General features: G+C 41.4%; 1 protein-coding gene across 1 annotated transcript in view; it reads left to right on the top strand.

Annotated features, from left to right (window-relative positions):
• The window catches only part of DLGAP2 (DLG associated protein 2), an 803,365-nt gene that overhangs the window by 738,429 nt on the left and 47,891 nt on the right, over positions 1-17,045 (top strand). The window contains exon 10 of the mRNA XM_090033149.1: positions 3,055-3,404. Coding sequence (XP_089889275.1) covers positions 3,055-3,404 — 350 coding nt within the window. The remainder of the gene's footprint in view (positions 1-3,054; positions 3,405-17,045) is intronic.

Here is a 17,045-nt window from a genome sequence, read left to right on the forward strand (position 1 = left end):
TGTAGTGCTAACCAACGTAGCACTGCCAAGCCTATAAGGGTGCTGCAGGTTTTTCCTCCCAAGGTGGAGAACCTTGCATTTTTCAGTGTTAAACACCATGAGGTTCTCGTCTGCCCATTTGCTGAGCTTGTCCAGGTCAGCCTGGATCACCCGCCTATCTTCTGGCGTGCATGCTTTGCCCCAAAGTTTGGTGTCATCGGCGAACTTGGCCAGTCCACTCCTGACTCCAATGTCCACATCGTTAATGAAGATGTTGAACAGTATGGGTCCCAGGACAGAGCCTTGAGGGACCCCACTGGTCACAGGGCACCACGATGAGTGACTGCCATCAATCACAACCCTCTGGGTCCGACCACGAAGCCAATTTCCCAGCCAGCGGATCGTGGTGGAGCCAAAGCCACAACCGGCCAGTTTGGCCAAGAGGTGATCATGGGATACCAGATCAAAAGCTTTTTTGAAGTCAAGATATATGACATCAATCTCTTCTCCCTTGTCCAGGTGATAGGTCACCTGGTCATAGAAGGAAATGAGATTGGTCAAACAAGACCTACCCGCAACAAACCCATGCTGGCTGTCCCTTAGAATGTTAGCCTGGGCCAGTCCCTCAAGGATGGCTTCCTTAATAAACTTTTCTAAGATCTTCCCCAGGATAGAAGTCAGGCTAATGGGCCTGTAGTTAGCCGGATCCACTCTCCTCCCTTTCTTGAAGATCGGCACCACATTGGCCTTCTTCCAGTCTTCGGGCACTACACCAGAGCGCCAGGAGTTTTCAAAGATCCGTGCCAGGGGCTGGGCTATGACGCTCGCCAGCTCCTTGAGTACCCTGGGGTGCAGGTTGTCAGGGCCAGCTGACTTGAAGGTATCCAGCTTCTCAAGGTGTTCCTTCACGAGGTCAGCATTTATGGAGGGTAGGGGATCCCCCTCACCCAGATTTCCCTGTCCCATAGCAGGCATGGGCATCCCGTGCAACTGATGAAAGACTGACGCAAAGTACCTATTTAATAGGTTGGCTTTTTCCTGGGCGTCAGTTGTCAGTTGCCCCATCTGGTTTATCAGGGGTCCAACATTGCCCTTGCTTTTCCTCCGGCTCCCCACATACCTGAAAAAGGACTTTTTGTTGTCCTTGATGCCTGAAGCTAGTTGGAGTTCAGTTGCAGCCTTGGCTTTCCTGGTTTGCTCCCTGCAGGACCGGACCAGCACGGAGTAATCCTCCTTGGAGGTGAATCCCATCCTCCATCCTTTGTAGGCTTTCCTTTTTAGCCACAGTAGGTCCGCTAGGTCTCTGGAGAGCCAGGGGGGCTGCTGTGCCTTCTTGCTGCCTTTCCTCCATGTTGGAATAGATTTAGCTTGTGCACTGAGGATCGCTTCCTTGAGAAGCAACCACTCTTCTTGAACTCCCCTCTCCCTGGGGTCATGGTCCCTGAGGGCCTGACTGACTAGCCTCTTGAGCTTGTCAAAGTCGGCTTTTCTGAAGTCAAGGACTTCTGTGTTGCTGACTGACTTGCCAGCTTTACGGCGGATGGTGAAGGTGATCAGCTCATGGTCGCTGTCACCCAACTTCCCATCAATCACTAGGTCGCCGATTAGGTCGTCCCCCGTAGCCGGTACCAGGTAAAGCAGTGCTTTGCCTCTCGTTGGCCCATAGACTTCTTGAGTCAGGTAGAGGTCATCCACGCAGTTGCAGAATGAGATTAGACACAAACTAGGCCTGTGCAAAGCAGCTAGTATTCACTTCAGATTCGGCCAACCCAGGGGACAGTGATTCGATTCAGTGATTTGAATCACTGTCCTGAATCGATTTGGCCAAATCTAATTCGAAGATTTGGCTCTGGCCGAATATCTGAATTAAAGAGACCCCATCCCCTGCCCACTTTCCCAGCTCCATCAATGGCTGCCCTGCCTGGGTCTAGCATCCCAGAAGTTTAAAAAAAAAAAAGCCCTGTGCTCACTGGCTCCTGCCAGGCGGGGGGGCAATCCCTGCTGAACTCCACTGCCCCACATGCATGAGGGGCTCTACCACAAGCCCCCAGAGGCCCTGACAGCCACTGCAACAGCCAGTGTGGGGGGCCTTTTTTTTTTTTTAAAGCAGGATGCTGGGGCCATGCGGGGCAGCCATCGACAGGGCTGGGAGAGTGGTGTTAGGGGGCATTCAAGGGGGCTGAGAGAGAAGGCAAGGAATGGGGCCTGGTGGGGTTCCCCCCATGGTCCCCTCCCCCTTCTTCCAGCCCCCCCCACACACACTTAAGTGGCATTTAATTCTGTTTTTAAATATGTATTGTTGCTTAGTGTGTATACTGCAAAATAGTACTACTCAATACATGCCCTTTTTGTTTAAATCCTACCGGAGGAACATGTATATAATATCACTGTTCATGGTGTTGGTAGCCTTTGCATTTTATAAACATTTCCTTGTAGAGAATTTTCTGCTTGAATGATGTTTTAGCTTGTTTTAATCATTTATACACCCCACTTAAGCAGCCCTTTTGGTAATCAATCTATTTCTAACAGTAAATTTTAAAATGTTTTTGAAAGTTAAAAGTGTAACGTTGTACTCCTCAGGGGAAAAAAAACCTTTGACAAATTTCTTGTTTCAATATATTGCTGTCACTTCCTTCAATGCACCATTTCAGTGCAGAGTCCTAGTTCAAATGATTACAAGAAGGGAAAAAACATCCCTCATTCCTCTTATCGGTTTTATACCATTTATAGCCAACCTCACAGGCACTAGTCTTCTAGACTAGACTTCTGAACATGACTTGCAGCACTCAGCCACATGCACACAAATCTTTACTAACTCCTTTTTAATCTTCACCATGATCAAGGGTTCTCATGAGGAACATTTTCAATCTTTACTTCTTAGTTAAAATAAAATAAACCTGTTGCTATGGGTACCCATCCTAGTAAGGGACAGTTATAGTGAACTTCACAGAAAACCACTGTTTCACAATTACCCTTATTCTTTAAGTACCATAATCTGTATATTACATTTTTGTCTCATAAAGCATATTTACAAATTAATCTTGATTTCTTTTTCTTTTTTTATTCCTTTTATAGCTGTAACTTACACAAGTTACAAAAAAACACCGCCACCAGTACCCCCTCGTACTACTTCCAAGCCACTAATCTCAGTTACAGCACAGAGCAGCACAGAATCCACCCAAGATGCATATCATGATAGCCGGACTCAGAGGATTTCCCCGTGGCCTCAAGATGGTCGAGGGATGTACAATTCTACAGACAGTTTGGACAGTAACAAGGCCATGAATCTCGCCTTGGAGACTGCAGCTGCACAGCGTCATGCTTCTGAGAATCAAAGCACCTCAATACGAACCAGTGACAAGGCCATTTTAGTGACAAAAGCAGAGGAGTTTCTTAAGAGTCGACGTTCCTCTATAGGGATTCAGGTAGCCTATCATTAACATCTGTTCAGTGATGAATTGCTTGCCTTGGTTCTGTAAATAGCATAGAATGAGTCATTCACCTTCACTGGTTCTGATAATCTAACAAACAACCCCTGGCTGCTTAGCATTATTTGTAATTCACATCATGGCCATGCAGAAAAGTCTCCAACTAATGTGCAATACCTAGAAGCAAAATGAATGAATAAATCTTTAGGGAGGTTACCTGTCATTAACACATGATATGAAAATTATACTGAAAAGCTACAGGTGAACAGTATGTTCATCTCCTCCCTGTGAATTAATAGTCCTTTTTATAGAATTGTTCCAGTTTTAAAGTATTTGTGTATAGTTTGTCATTATCTTTATTTTTTGACCTTGGGGCCTGGGTGAATTTACCAAGTCCTTAGTTGATCTTCTACCTTAAAAAAATCAAAAAACCCTGTGATCTAGGTCACCAAACCAAGATTGGGAGATTTTCTGAGGATAAAGAAAATACCAGATGTACAGGTAGAGAGAAAGTTATAAACTTTTTATGTTTACATAAAATTAATAAAACACATCCTTTTAGTATTCCTTTATTTGGGCAGCAGAAAAAAATATGATCATTATTTCACCCAACAAAACTTCTGCTATTCTGTGAAACACTGTCATGAATCTGAATCTTAAACTGAACTAAGTAAAATAATCCAGGTTGCAATTTTTAGTTTCTTCTACTAAGTGGCAGGCCCAGTGTGGTAATGTTTTTTTGCTCATGTCTCAAGGAAATGCTGACTTTTATGAAAGGTACTGCAGGTGACTCAGAAAAACAGTTCAGCACCCTGTGAAGATGGAGGAACAGGTGAATATTTAGGTGCTGCAAACATATAGGCCAGTGATTCTCAACTGGGGTGCTTTGGCACCCTGGGGTGCCACTAGGTCATGTGAGACTTCCAGAAAATGCGAGGAGACAAACAAGTAAGTGCAAGGTCAGGCTTGTCCTTACCTGGCCAGTCCCCCACCCCCAATCCCTAATGCCTCTGAGGTAAGCACTGTAATATGGATAAAGTTTTTGAAATTGGGTGCTACTCAACTCATAAAAATTATAAAGCCTGCCAGCTCCAACAAGTTTGAGAACCACTGACTTAGTCACTTTAGGTATATACCCATTGACATCAGTGGGACCACTGCTGTGATTAATACTTCTGCTTTTGCAGAGGAAGTACCAGAAGTGCTGACATAAATCTGGGAATTATAGAGCTTGTGGGAATGGCAATACAACTCTAAGGGTGCTCCATTATAGCAAATCCCAGAGTAAGATAACCAAAAAATGCACTTAATCCAATCCCAGTGGAATGTTACTGGGGGGAGGGGGGGTTGTTCCTGTTAGGAAACAACAATATGCACTGCAGTACTGTTCTTTTTAAATACCAGGTATTTCATTGCCCTTAATTATGGTCCATAAAAAAATATCAGTTTAAGAATGCCTTGTCTAAAATATGGACAGTCCATGCCTAACATCACAGCATGATATTCTACTGACGTTACATAGCTCAGGCACTAGACATAAGGTACATGATTTGCTAATAAACTGCCTGCCTACCTCATAGTATAAAGACTCTTTGCTAAAGCTTCCCATAAAAGAGAGTAGAATGTGTGATAACAATGGTAGCAAAATATACAGATCACTACATTTCAAATTCTTTACGAAGAAATTAATCTTACAGCTGCAACCACAAAGCTGTATCCTACAAAGCTGTTCAGAAAAGGGGCTTAGCAGATAGTGATGGAAAGCTCAAAAGAGTAGCAAACCATTTTTGTTACCCTTTAGCCTGTTAACCCAAAATTCCCTCTTCAAACAGGAATGGTATGTAGGGTGGTTCTTATCTGTTCCTTACAGCTGAGCCCAAGGGTATATAACACACGTGTGCCTCACCTCAACCTCTATATCTAAACAATTAATTCTGAAGCTCTGATTACATCACTTCATCCTGTCTCTTGCTAGAGGTGATGACCAGTACTTTTCATAGGGATCAGAGCCTTTTTGTATGCATTATTTTTGGTAATATGTGCTTATAATCCCTTAATACATCTGTGCAATGATTTACAAAGAGACAGGGGAATCTCTATAGCAACACATCATCTGGTCCTTGGTCTCTAATGCTGGTTTTCAAGTGCATTCACTGTAAATGACAAAAAATGTTTGTCAAAAATGCAAGGTCTGAAAAAGTCTAAACATATTTTCTGAAGTACAGACACCTCTCATGCACCTTTTTTGCAGCATGTGTAAGGTTAAAACTACGAAATTATCAGTGAGAGGCAAGGATTTTTTTGTGGGTGATACCTTTTACTGGACAAGCTGCATAGTTGGGCTAGACTTAGACAAGTTTTCAAATGCAAAGCACCTGATGAAGATCACCTGATGAAGTATGCTTCTCATTGGAAAGCTTGTCTTCATTGTCCTTTATCCTTTATCTTCATATATCTAGTCTTCCTAAGTCTATTGCAATCATGCAATTGGTCCAATAAAAGCTATCAGCCACAAAAGTCCTTGCCGCTCACATAATTCCTGGACCAAAACAGCTACAAAATCATTCCAACAGAACCCAGCACACAGCAATGTTTTACAAATTTTTTTTCTGCAGTAGGTGCCAAATGTTACATATGTGTGAAAAATATTAATCTGTAACACATTAAAGCAGAAAACAAATTCTGTTATTTTCTTGTTGCCTTGCCTGCACTGAATAATACACCAAGTAGAATAATTTTGTTTCAAAATACAGAAATATTTTAGTTTGTGCCCCTAAATACGTTTGAGCTACTTCGTTTATTTTAGCCTCCTGCATGAAAACACCCAATGGAGATGTTTTATTACATATTTCCCTGATAGACTACAATAGTAGCTTCCTCATTAGAATGCACGGCAGTGGTATTTCATTGTATCTGCATTTATTTGCATCAATTAATTAGCTAGCAGTGTGGATAATTAGTGCATTTTTAAATACTGGAATGATTTATCAGATTGGCATTTTTGCTAAAAGGGTTCTATATGATATGACAGACTATAAATCTAAGGCAGCCTGATATTGTGAAAATGCTGTGTCCATATATACTGTGAACAAGATAGATTTAGCTCAATCCATCAGTGTCCCTATATGCAAAACTCCCCTGGACCTTACTGAGTTTTTCACACAAACCAGCTGAATAACCAACCCTTTGCAAGAATAATAATTTTTCCTACACCTTTTCAAGCCAAAGGAAATTTTGTCACTGATGTGCAGGATCAAATCCTCTATTCCTGAATATGGGCAAACTGTAAAATGTTTGAGTTTGAATTAAAATGCAATAATGTATCTTTAAAAAATGCATATTATAGTTGTTGGGGGAGTGATTTCCCTACTTTTTAAAGTAAAATATCTTGACCTCCCACAACTGAGACCCTTGCACATGAGTGACCATGATGGTTAACAGAAAACCAAATGCTGCTACATTAAACTTTACCTGGCCAGGAGGCCAGTCTAGAGGGGGCACACAACACTAATATTTCTATGACACTCAGGTCCAGACCAGTGGATTTTGAATGAATCTATTCATTCTTCTGAAGGTGATGTAATTTCTTTAGATAAGATGTGGTAGGTAATGAAATAACTTTATTTTAAAACATCATTTAATTTATTTTTTTTAAGTGCTAATATAGGAATTGTACAGTTCAAATTCCTTGAATTCAAATAGGAATCAATATTTTTACTGCTATTTTTCCAAGACTTTTATCCTTCATCATAATCATCACACATACTTCTCCTAGAGACTGCCATGCTAAAACAGTCCTACAAATAGCCTAATCTATATTAAAAGTACTTTGGATTGTAAAATAGAAGAAAAAATATGGTTGTATCCGTATCTTATTTATACCAGTTATTTCATGTGATGCAATATTTGATTTATTTTTCTACAAACTACCAAGATATTACAAATTGAGTGGCATATAAAACTACTGTAGTATAGAAACAATACCTATAGATGCTTTGATTGACTCAAGTTATTTTTGAGGAATGGGGGTAATTTTAGTAAAGAAAATTGGTTGTTTTCTTCATTTGTCATACGTAGAACACTATAAATTTGACTTTTGCAAAAACTTCATTATCATAATTATTATTCTAAATCAAAAACTAAAAGTAAAGCAGGGATTAGTTTACAAATTTGCCAGTACCTTTTTGGTGACAAAAGGGACTTTTTGAGTTTCATGATTAAAGGAAAAATGTGTAGATTTGTTTTACAAGTCTTGTTCATGAAGTACTGCAACCTATAATTGAAATTTAAACTTTTTCTTCAACACAAACATCACTTTTTGTGTTTATGTGATGTATTGCTATAAGCTATTTTACACGTATCCATGCCTGGATTATATCAGCCATGCCAAGGACTTTATCAGCTTTCTTTAAAATTGTGCTGGAACCATAAACTCACTGCATTTGAGTGAAGGATTCCACTCAACAGAAGGCTTAGGATCATATGGATAGCTGAATTTTTTTATTCTCTGACTGATACTAAATTCGGACTACTAGCTGGTGTCTTTTGTGTCTATAAATGAAATCCTGTTCAAAACTCAATGGGAGGTTTGCCATTGTCTTTAATAAGGTCCGGATTTTATCCTACATATTGATAGAGCTCATAACAAGCACTGCCGTTATGCACAGTGTTGTAATTGGATAAATGATTTTAGGGTGACTTCTATACTGCATAAAATCCCTTAACATATATACATATATATATATATGTATATGTATATATATACACACACACACACACACACACAAACACACACACGCACACACACATTTACACATACACATACTTTTAACAGTTTTGTTTAATCTAATTTTGTGAGATTAAAATTGTAAACATTGTATGCAGCACAAGTGAAGCACAATAAAGCACTTTTGAATGTTTGAAACCTGCATAAAATAATTATAAAAATTATTTTTAAAAACCCTTAATTAGCTTTTCTATAACCAACCTAATGAACTGGAATTGAACTGCAAAGTCCAGGCGTTTTTGCAAGTATTAGAATGGATTAAATTTACTGAATGCAGCAAATTCTCAAATAATTACATTCCACATACATGTTTTCCACATATACATTAGGAGGTGGATTTGTATGCAGACCCACAACCATGAGACCAGACAAAGAGAACATATTCCTTTGAAGCTTTTCATACCTTCCTGTCAGTCCTACAGTAAAAGCTTCAAGCCTGTCTAGAGGGGCACGCTCAGGGAGGTGAAGGTGAATGAGGTAGAAGAGCAAAGTCACTGTACAGGAGCTAAAACATGGTAAATCTCAGTGCAGATACTCAAATTGGCCTTAGCTCATTGAATCTTAATTCTTGGCTAAGAAGGCCCTACATCAATTCACTCTAGATTTCACTAGCACTCCTAGTTTTACCTATGTTCTGTGACTTTTTTCCTCCATTATCACGTGAGGTAGATAAACACAGGTTTCATTAAGGGAGAAAGGGATTTGCATATAGTTCATGAAAAATACTTTTTTATTCCTTTTTCTCAAGATAGCATTCAATGAGGCATGTATTTGACTGTCAGAGATGCCTAGCAGAGGAACCTAATTATATCAGCCTTCCTCAGGCAGTACTAAGATACTCGGCAATACTATCTTTTGGGTGAAGGCAGGGTAGAGCTGAACCTTGTGAACTAACTAAATCAGAGATGCATCAACTTTTGGCTGTGATACCATTCTCATAGTTGAGTTAGTTTCTAGGGTGCTTCCCTCAATTTGTACTTATATCCATGCTGCCTATATTTACAGGCATAGCATCAGCTTTTTACAGTGCAGCCTTGTAGCACCTAGCCAGTATCAAGGAGGGAGAATTAAAACAGTAATAATATGAATAAAGAATCACCATCCAGTGAGTTTGTTTCTCCTCAAAATCTACTTAAGTCTGTTCTTAGCTCTGTGCTATTCAATATTGCCATTAGTGATATGTAAAAAAACCTAAAATGATTGCTGGTATATGACAGAAAAATGGTGAAGTGGTAAATAATAATAAAGGTAGCTCAGTCCTACAGAGCAATCTGGATTTAATGGTAATCTGGGCTCACTTGAACAACAAGTGTTTTAGTACAGCTGAATTCAAGATCAGACATCCAAGAACCAACAATGTAGGTCACGTTTACAGGATGGGGACTGCTTTTGAAAACCAATGAATGAGAAAAGAACTTAGGAGTCATGGGCTGCTTGCAGACATTAAAAAAAAAAGTGCTTTACCAGAAGCAGCAGCACATTACTTCAACCCAGCTCCACAGCATTTGTATAAATCATGTGCTTCACTGGGGATTTCTGGCGCTTTTAGCTAGAGCTGATTTAATCAGCTATTACATAAAAATGCCCAAAAGCTCCACTAAAGCACCCAATCTATACAGATGTGAGGTTAGCCAGATCCAGCTAATGTGCATGCCCTCTTCTGGGCGTGTGCTGGGCTTGGCATCACTTTTTTTTTTAATGTCTGCTGTCAGCCACAATGACTAGTTAACTGAACACAAGCTCCCAAGTTTAAACTGAATCTAGATTTACAGACAGGTTTTGGACTAACATAACTAATTTAGTTAAAGGTATGAATTTTTACCAAAATAGTTATGTCAGCAGAGGGCATAGCCTGGACACAGTTATGGCAGCATAAACTAATAAATATCAAGCAAAGTTATATGACTTTTAACTATACATAACTAAATATAAATTCTGTGTAAAGAAAAATTCTAAAGGAGAATAAGTTATCGTTAAATTGATATGGAATAAAGAATAAAGGACCTGTTATTACCACTCTATTCAGTATCAGTGATACTCTTACTAGAATACTATGTCCAGTTCTGCTGTACATGCTTTAAAAAGGGTGTCAACAAATTAGAAAGAGTTCAGGAGAGCACTGTAGGAATAGTCCACAGGCAGGAAAAACACCAACACCTTGTCATAAGAGATGTTTTTTCCAGTGAATAGTAAATTTGACGGAAAATGCAATTTTGGAGAAAACAAAATTATTCATAAATTCATGCTGAATTCAGCACATAACTTTGTCCAAAAAAGTGGGGGAAAACAATTTTAAAAGCTTAAATATTTCATTTGGACATTTTCCAAGTGAAATATTTCAAATTTTCAGAACAGCATTTTAAAATTTAAAAAGAATAAGAAATGGCTAAGCCAATAATACATTTCCTTTCAGGGTGATTAAAACATTTTGGGTCAGCTTAAAAAATACATTTTTGTTTGCCAAAAATGTTTCTATTTCTGATGAGCCCAAACATTTTTTTTTTAATTTTTCACTTTGGTCACCAAACCTAATATTTATTATTCGCAGTCTTGCACTATTTTTTTTTATCCAATAGAAAATTAGCAGGTGATTTAATCATGGCAAATAAGTGGTCATGGACAATAAATTTCTAAAAACAGAAGATTATTTAATCTGTCAGACAGAGGTATGCATAGATCCTATGGATAGACACACAAATTAGACAAATTCATAGTAAAAGTAAGGTGCAAATATTTACCATAGAAGTATTTCATGACTGGAACGATTGACTAAGAGGTTTGATGTCTAGAACTCTTTAAATTATTGCAGGCTTTTGTAAAAAGAGATGCTGTAAGTCAACTACAAAGTATGAGCTTGAGGCAGGAATCACTTGTTGAATTATGTAACCTCCATGGCCATGCCCACATGAGCGTGGATGTTTGATTCCCTGGGGACAACTAGCAGTGGGACACCTTGTCCCAGAGGAATGCCTGTGCCACACGCCCTCTGGTGCACAGCAGATTACCCCAGGTGAAGTAGGGGAGGCTGGAGTCAGCACTAGACTGGCCCCAGTAGCCTTATCTGGGGTCTTGAGGGCCTTCTGGGGCTGCAGCAGTGTTGATACTGCTGCTTGGAGATGGGTCAGCAGCCAGATTGTGGCGCCGGCTGGCCAGGCTACAGTTCTGAGCAGTGCACATGCTTTTTTGCACAGGTTTTTTGAATACTTGGATATCCAAGGCTCAAAAAAAATCCCCATGCTGCTCCCTGGCAGTGTGGAGAACAGCTGAGTATGTGACACCACAGATGCGTCTGCTGCCCCACAAATTGCACAGCTGTACTCATCTGGGCATGGCCTATATGTAGGTGGTCATAATAGCTAGGGACAGACATTACACATAAAGTGGTTTAAGTGATCAGAAACTAGTTTAAACCTGTAATAGAACAGATGTTCAGTGCACATAAACCAGTTTGAAAATGGCAGTTGGAGATAACCCTGGTTGAACATAGTATCAAACTTAACTAATTTGGCTCAAACCAGTTTATGCAATGTCTGTCCCAGACCCTTTGCTGGTTTAAGATAAACCAGACTCCCCCAGGATCCTAGCATGCTCTCTGGGCTGGGCATGGCTCTCTGCTCCATAGCACAGCTTGCCTCACCTCTCTGCTCCCTGGCTGCAGCTATGGCACAGACTTACAGGCTGCTCCCCACACCCACCACCACCATTTCCTGTTAAGCAGGAATTCCCCCCTCCCCCCTGCCTTGAGGAAAGGTGTCTGTGTATTAGCTAGCAGACCACATGCTGGCTCCAGTCCATGCTGAATCAACAGGCAGAATCAGCAGGTAACTGATTCCCAGAGGGTAATGTCCCTCTGTTGTTGTCTTAATGGGGTGAACACTGAGTTAGGGGTGATAAACACTGTTATCAATTCCATGTTGGGCTAATCAGAGCCTCCTGCCAGGGCCTGTCCATCCCCCCCCCCCCCACACACACACATACACTTCAGCTCAGTGCTGGAAGGAAGGAAGGGCTGATCTAGCACCCCCCAGCCTTTAGGCTGAGCCACTGCAGGCATGTGCCTGTATGTCTAGAATGTCTGTTCAGTTACAAAGTGATTTAGCCTAGCCAGGTTAGACTAACCTGCAAGGATTGAATCAGTTCAGGCTTAGGCTTTTTGAATCTCTGTCCCTGACCCCTAGCCAATCGGGACTTTTGACTTTAAATACCTATAGTTGTAAACAGACCTTGCATTTCTCTGAAAGATAGTCTTTTATCCCTATACCTTACAGGTATTCACTGCTCTTGTTCTGCTTATAAGATGCCACATTCCACATGCTAACACTTCTCCCCACCATCATGGTGTATCTCTGTAAGGTTACTCAAGGTCATTCTGGGGAAAAGTCTATTCAGGCTGTGTGTTCCTGCAGAGAAGCAGCAATGCATCTTGGAAGGGCTATGTGTGTAAGTGGCTGTGCTGCTCCTGTTTTGATCTGGCTCAAAACCCAGAACAGTCATGTCCCATTTCAAATATGATGTCTGTTTACAGCCTATTGATCAGGGTCACTCCCTGGCACTACCATACTGACCTTCTCTGAGATGGTAAACTGAGTAGTTCACACTATTGTTTCCACCATCTGTCTCTTCAGGCACTGTGTACTTGGAGACCACTAATCATGTGGGAGCAGTCAGGATGGGGGGCAGTGCAGGATGTCACTGTGCCTATCAACTCCACTAACATATCCAGAAAATACCTTAATACTATTATTGGTCAAGATGTAGTGATAGCTGTAACTGATAATATATACAATATAGTATGTATAATAGATTAAACTAATTAATGGGGCAGCTTGCAGCACTTTGTTAAATAGCTTCAGAGGACTTATTATAGTTAAAACATACCTATGGTTATTTTTAAAAGTTTGTAATATTTTAATATTTTTCACAAATAACTATTGATCTTTTCCTTAATTTTCTTTTAACATAATCAAAACTTAAAAGTACTAAAGATCTAGGAAGTAGTCATGTAAATTGTTTTCTTATTTAGTTAGCCAGTCAGCATTTAAATGAACAACAGAAAAGGGAAATAAATGTAAGCCTATGTATTATGTAGCATTAGTTATTGCTTATCTAATATTAGTTTAATATAAAACCTATTTCTAAACTCCCTAAATTATTTTTAGCAAGAAATTTCATTCAGAATAACCATGAAGGTCTCCAGCCTGTATCATGCATTTATCTGAAAATTAATACTGATTTGGTCACAAAATATATTTCAGCAGGCTGGACTTCCTGATGGGAAGTATTACAGCAGTAAAGAGGCATCCCGTAGTGACCCACAGAAATCACTCAAAGTCAGACAGGTAAATCCTGATATGAATTTCTGAAAAATATTTTGAAAATGCAAATATACACATATGTCTCTGCTTGTTGTAAATTTCCCTTAAGCTAATTGAAGTGCAGGAGGTAATCGTTGCAGTTTTACTTTGGAGATTAATTGTACCATTAGGAGAAACTATCTTCAAATAAAATAGATTCATAGATTGTAAGGCCGGAAGGGACCTCGGAAGATCATCGGGTCCAGCTCCCTGCACCAAGCAGGAAAGATAACTGGGAGTCAGGTGACCCCAGCAAGGTGACTGTCTAATCTCCTCACGAAATTTTCCAGGGTATGTGATTGCACCACCTCCGGAGGGAGTTTATTCTACAGTCTGGACACCCTGACTGTGAAGTTTTTCCTAATGTTGAGCCTGAATTGATCTTCTAGGAGTTTGTGGCTATTACTCCTGGTTTTCCCCTTGAGTGCCTTGGTGAACAGTTGCCCACCTTGATGTACTTCCCTAATGTAGTAGTAAGCTGCTGCCCGGTCCCCTCTCAGCCTTCTCTTCCTCAGGCTGAAGAGTCCCAGATCCCTCAGCCTTTCCTCCTATAGCTTGTCTTCTTTGGACTCTCTCAAGCTTGTCCATGTCCTTGTTAAAGTGTGGTGCCCTGAACTGGATGCAGTACTCCAGCTGCAGTCTCACCAGTGCTGAGTAGAGCAGAAGAATCACCTCTTTGGTTTTGCTGGAGATTCATCAATTGATGCATGCCAGAGTATTATTTGTCCTACTGGCTACAGCATCGTACTGCTGGCTTATATTCATACTGTGGTCTATTATTACCCCCAGGTCCCTTTCACTCATGGTGCTAGTCAGTTTGGTGCCACCAAGCCTGTAGGTGTCAGAGGTGGAGCACTTTACATTTCTTGACATTGAACTTCATCAGGTTCTGATCTGCCCAACTTGCTAGCTTTCTAGGTCCTCCTGTAACTGTAGCCTATCTTCAAGTGTGACCATGCTTCCTCATAACTTGGTGTCATCCGCAAACTTTGCCAGTGAGCTCTTCACCCTCACATCCAAATCATTAAAAAGATGTTGAAAACTACTGGACCAAGCACCAATCCCTGTGGGACACTGCTGCCTACTTCTCACTAGGATTACACAGATCCATTCACTATGACCCTCTGGGTCCTATCCTGCATCCAGTTTCTCACCCACCTAACTGTCTTGGAGTTAAACCCACAATCCTCCAATTTTCTTGTGAGGACATTGTGGGATACTAGATCAAAGGCCTTTTGGAAGTCTAAGTATACAATGTCAACCTGCTCTATTGTGTCCAGGTGGCAAGTTACCTGGTCATAGAAGGAGATGAGGTTGGTAAGGCAAGATCTGCCAGCAACAAAACCATGCTGGCTGTCATTCAGAATCTCACCTTCTGCAACCTTATCACAAATAGGCTCCTTGATGAAATTTTCTAGGATTTTTCCTAGGATGAAGATTAGGCCTATTGGCCTATAGTTACCCAGGTCCTCCCTCTTGCTCTTCTTGTGGATGGTCACAATGTTGGCCCTCTTCCAGTCCTTAGGGACTTCTCCAGAGCACCACGAGTTGTGGAAGAGTTTTGCCAGGGATTCCACAATGACTTCAGCCAGCTCCTTCAGCACTCTCCTGGACCAGCACCACACAGTGGCGGGCACCCCCCTCCCCGAGTCCCATGCCCCCCAACCCCAACTGCACAGCTTGTCCCAGCCCCAATCCCTCCCTTGCTGTGGGGGTGCTGATCTGTCCCCCACCCCATGCCCCTTCCCTCCCCAATCCATCCACCACAACAGACTTACTAGCTGGAGGCAGCTGTGTCCATCTTGGTGAGGACTTCTGCCTGTTTAATATATGGCTGAATCTGGAAAGCAGTGCTGAATCTTTGGATCTGATTCAGCCAAGTCATATGAGGAAATAGTTTTTCCTCCAAGCCCTTAATCGTTCTTGTGGCCCTTCTCTGGACACTTTCAAGATTCTCAACATCTTTTTGGATGTGCAGCACCCAGAACTGGACACAGTACTCTAGCTGGGGTCTCACCAACATCAAATAGAGAGGAGGTATCACTTCCTTAGCCCTGCTCGCAACACATTGGCTAATGCATCCCAGTATGCTTTTAGCTCTGTTGGCTACAGCATTGCACTAGGGGCTCATGTCCATCCTATGATCAACCATAACACTGACCTCTGTTTCAGCCTTTGTACTGGCCAGGACATCTCCTCCTAACCTATATTCATGTTGTTGGTTACTTCTCCCCAGATGAAGCACTCTGCACTTATCCTTATTGAACTGCATCTGATTCTGCTCTGCCTACCTTTCCAGCTTGTCCAGGTCTGCTTGGATCTGCATCCTATCCCCTAGCATGACACTTTTCCTCATAACTTTGTATCATTGACAAACTTGCCCAGAATGCTTTCCATATCCTCATCTAAATCATTGATAAAGATGTTGAACAGCTCAGGGCCAAGGACTGAACCCTATGGGACACCACTGGCCACCTCTCACCAAGATGATACAGACCTGTCCACTAATACTCTCTGGGTTTGACCCCTTATCCAGTTCCCAACCCACCTAACTATGGACTCTGCCACCCTACAATCCCCCAGTTTTTTATAAGAGCATCATGGGAGACCATATTGAAGACCTTTTTAAAATCCAAGTATATGACATCAACCACATCTCTCATATCTAAGTAGTTTGCTACTTGATCATCGAAGGAGATGAGGTTTGTCAGAAATGACATGCTAACAACAAAACCATGTTGGCTATCCTTCAGCATCATGCTTTCTGTCAGACTCTCACCAATAGACTTCTTTATATTTTTTTCCAAAATTGTACCTAGTATCGAGGTCAAACTGACTAGCCAAGAATTTCCTGGATCCTCCTTCCTCCCCTTCTTAAAGATTGACACCACATTGGCCCTTTTCCAGTCTTCTAGGACCTCTCCTGAGAACCATAAGACTTCAAATGCCTTGGCCAATGGGCCCGCAATGACTCCAGCCAATTCCCTCAGCAATCTTAGGTGTAGTCCATCTGGTCCTGCCAACCTGAAGACATTCAGCCACTCTGAGTGCTTCCTCACCAGTTCGACACTGACCATTTAGTCCCTTGTCCAGTGTCCAACCAGGCAGGCAACCACCATTTGCATGCAGGAACACTGATGCAAAGTATGCATTAAAGAGTTCAGCTTTCTCCTGACTGTCTGTTATCAGTTGTTCCATCGCATTCTGCAAGGGCTCCACATTTTCCTTGGTCTCCCTCCTGCTCCCTATACCCCTAAAGAAGGACTTCTTGTTGTCCTTGATTTTGGTCACCAACCTGATCTCAGTTGCCACCCTTGCCTTCCTTATCCTCCCCCTACAAATACGAGCTATACTTGTGCATTCCTCCTTGGTGACTGGCTTGTTTCCATTGTCCATCCGCTTCGTTTTCCTTTTTAAACACTCCTTGACTCCTCTGGTAATCCAGGAGGGCTTCCCAGCCCCTTTACTACCTTTCATGCATACCAGAACTGATCTTTC

Source organism: Crocodylus siamensis, chromosome 1, assembly GCF_052110815.1.
Source record: "Crocodylus siamensis isolate JL-2025a chromosome 1, ASM5211081v1, whole genome shotgun sequence".
NCBI lineage: Eukaryota > Metazoa > Chordata > Crocodylia > Crocodylidae > Crocodylus > Crocodylus siamensis.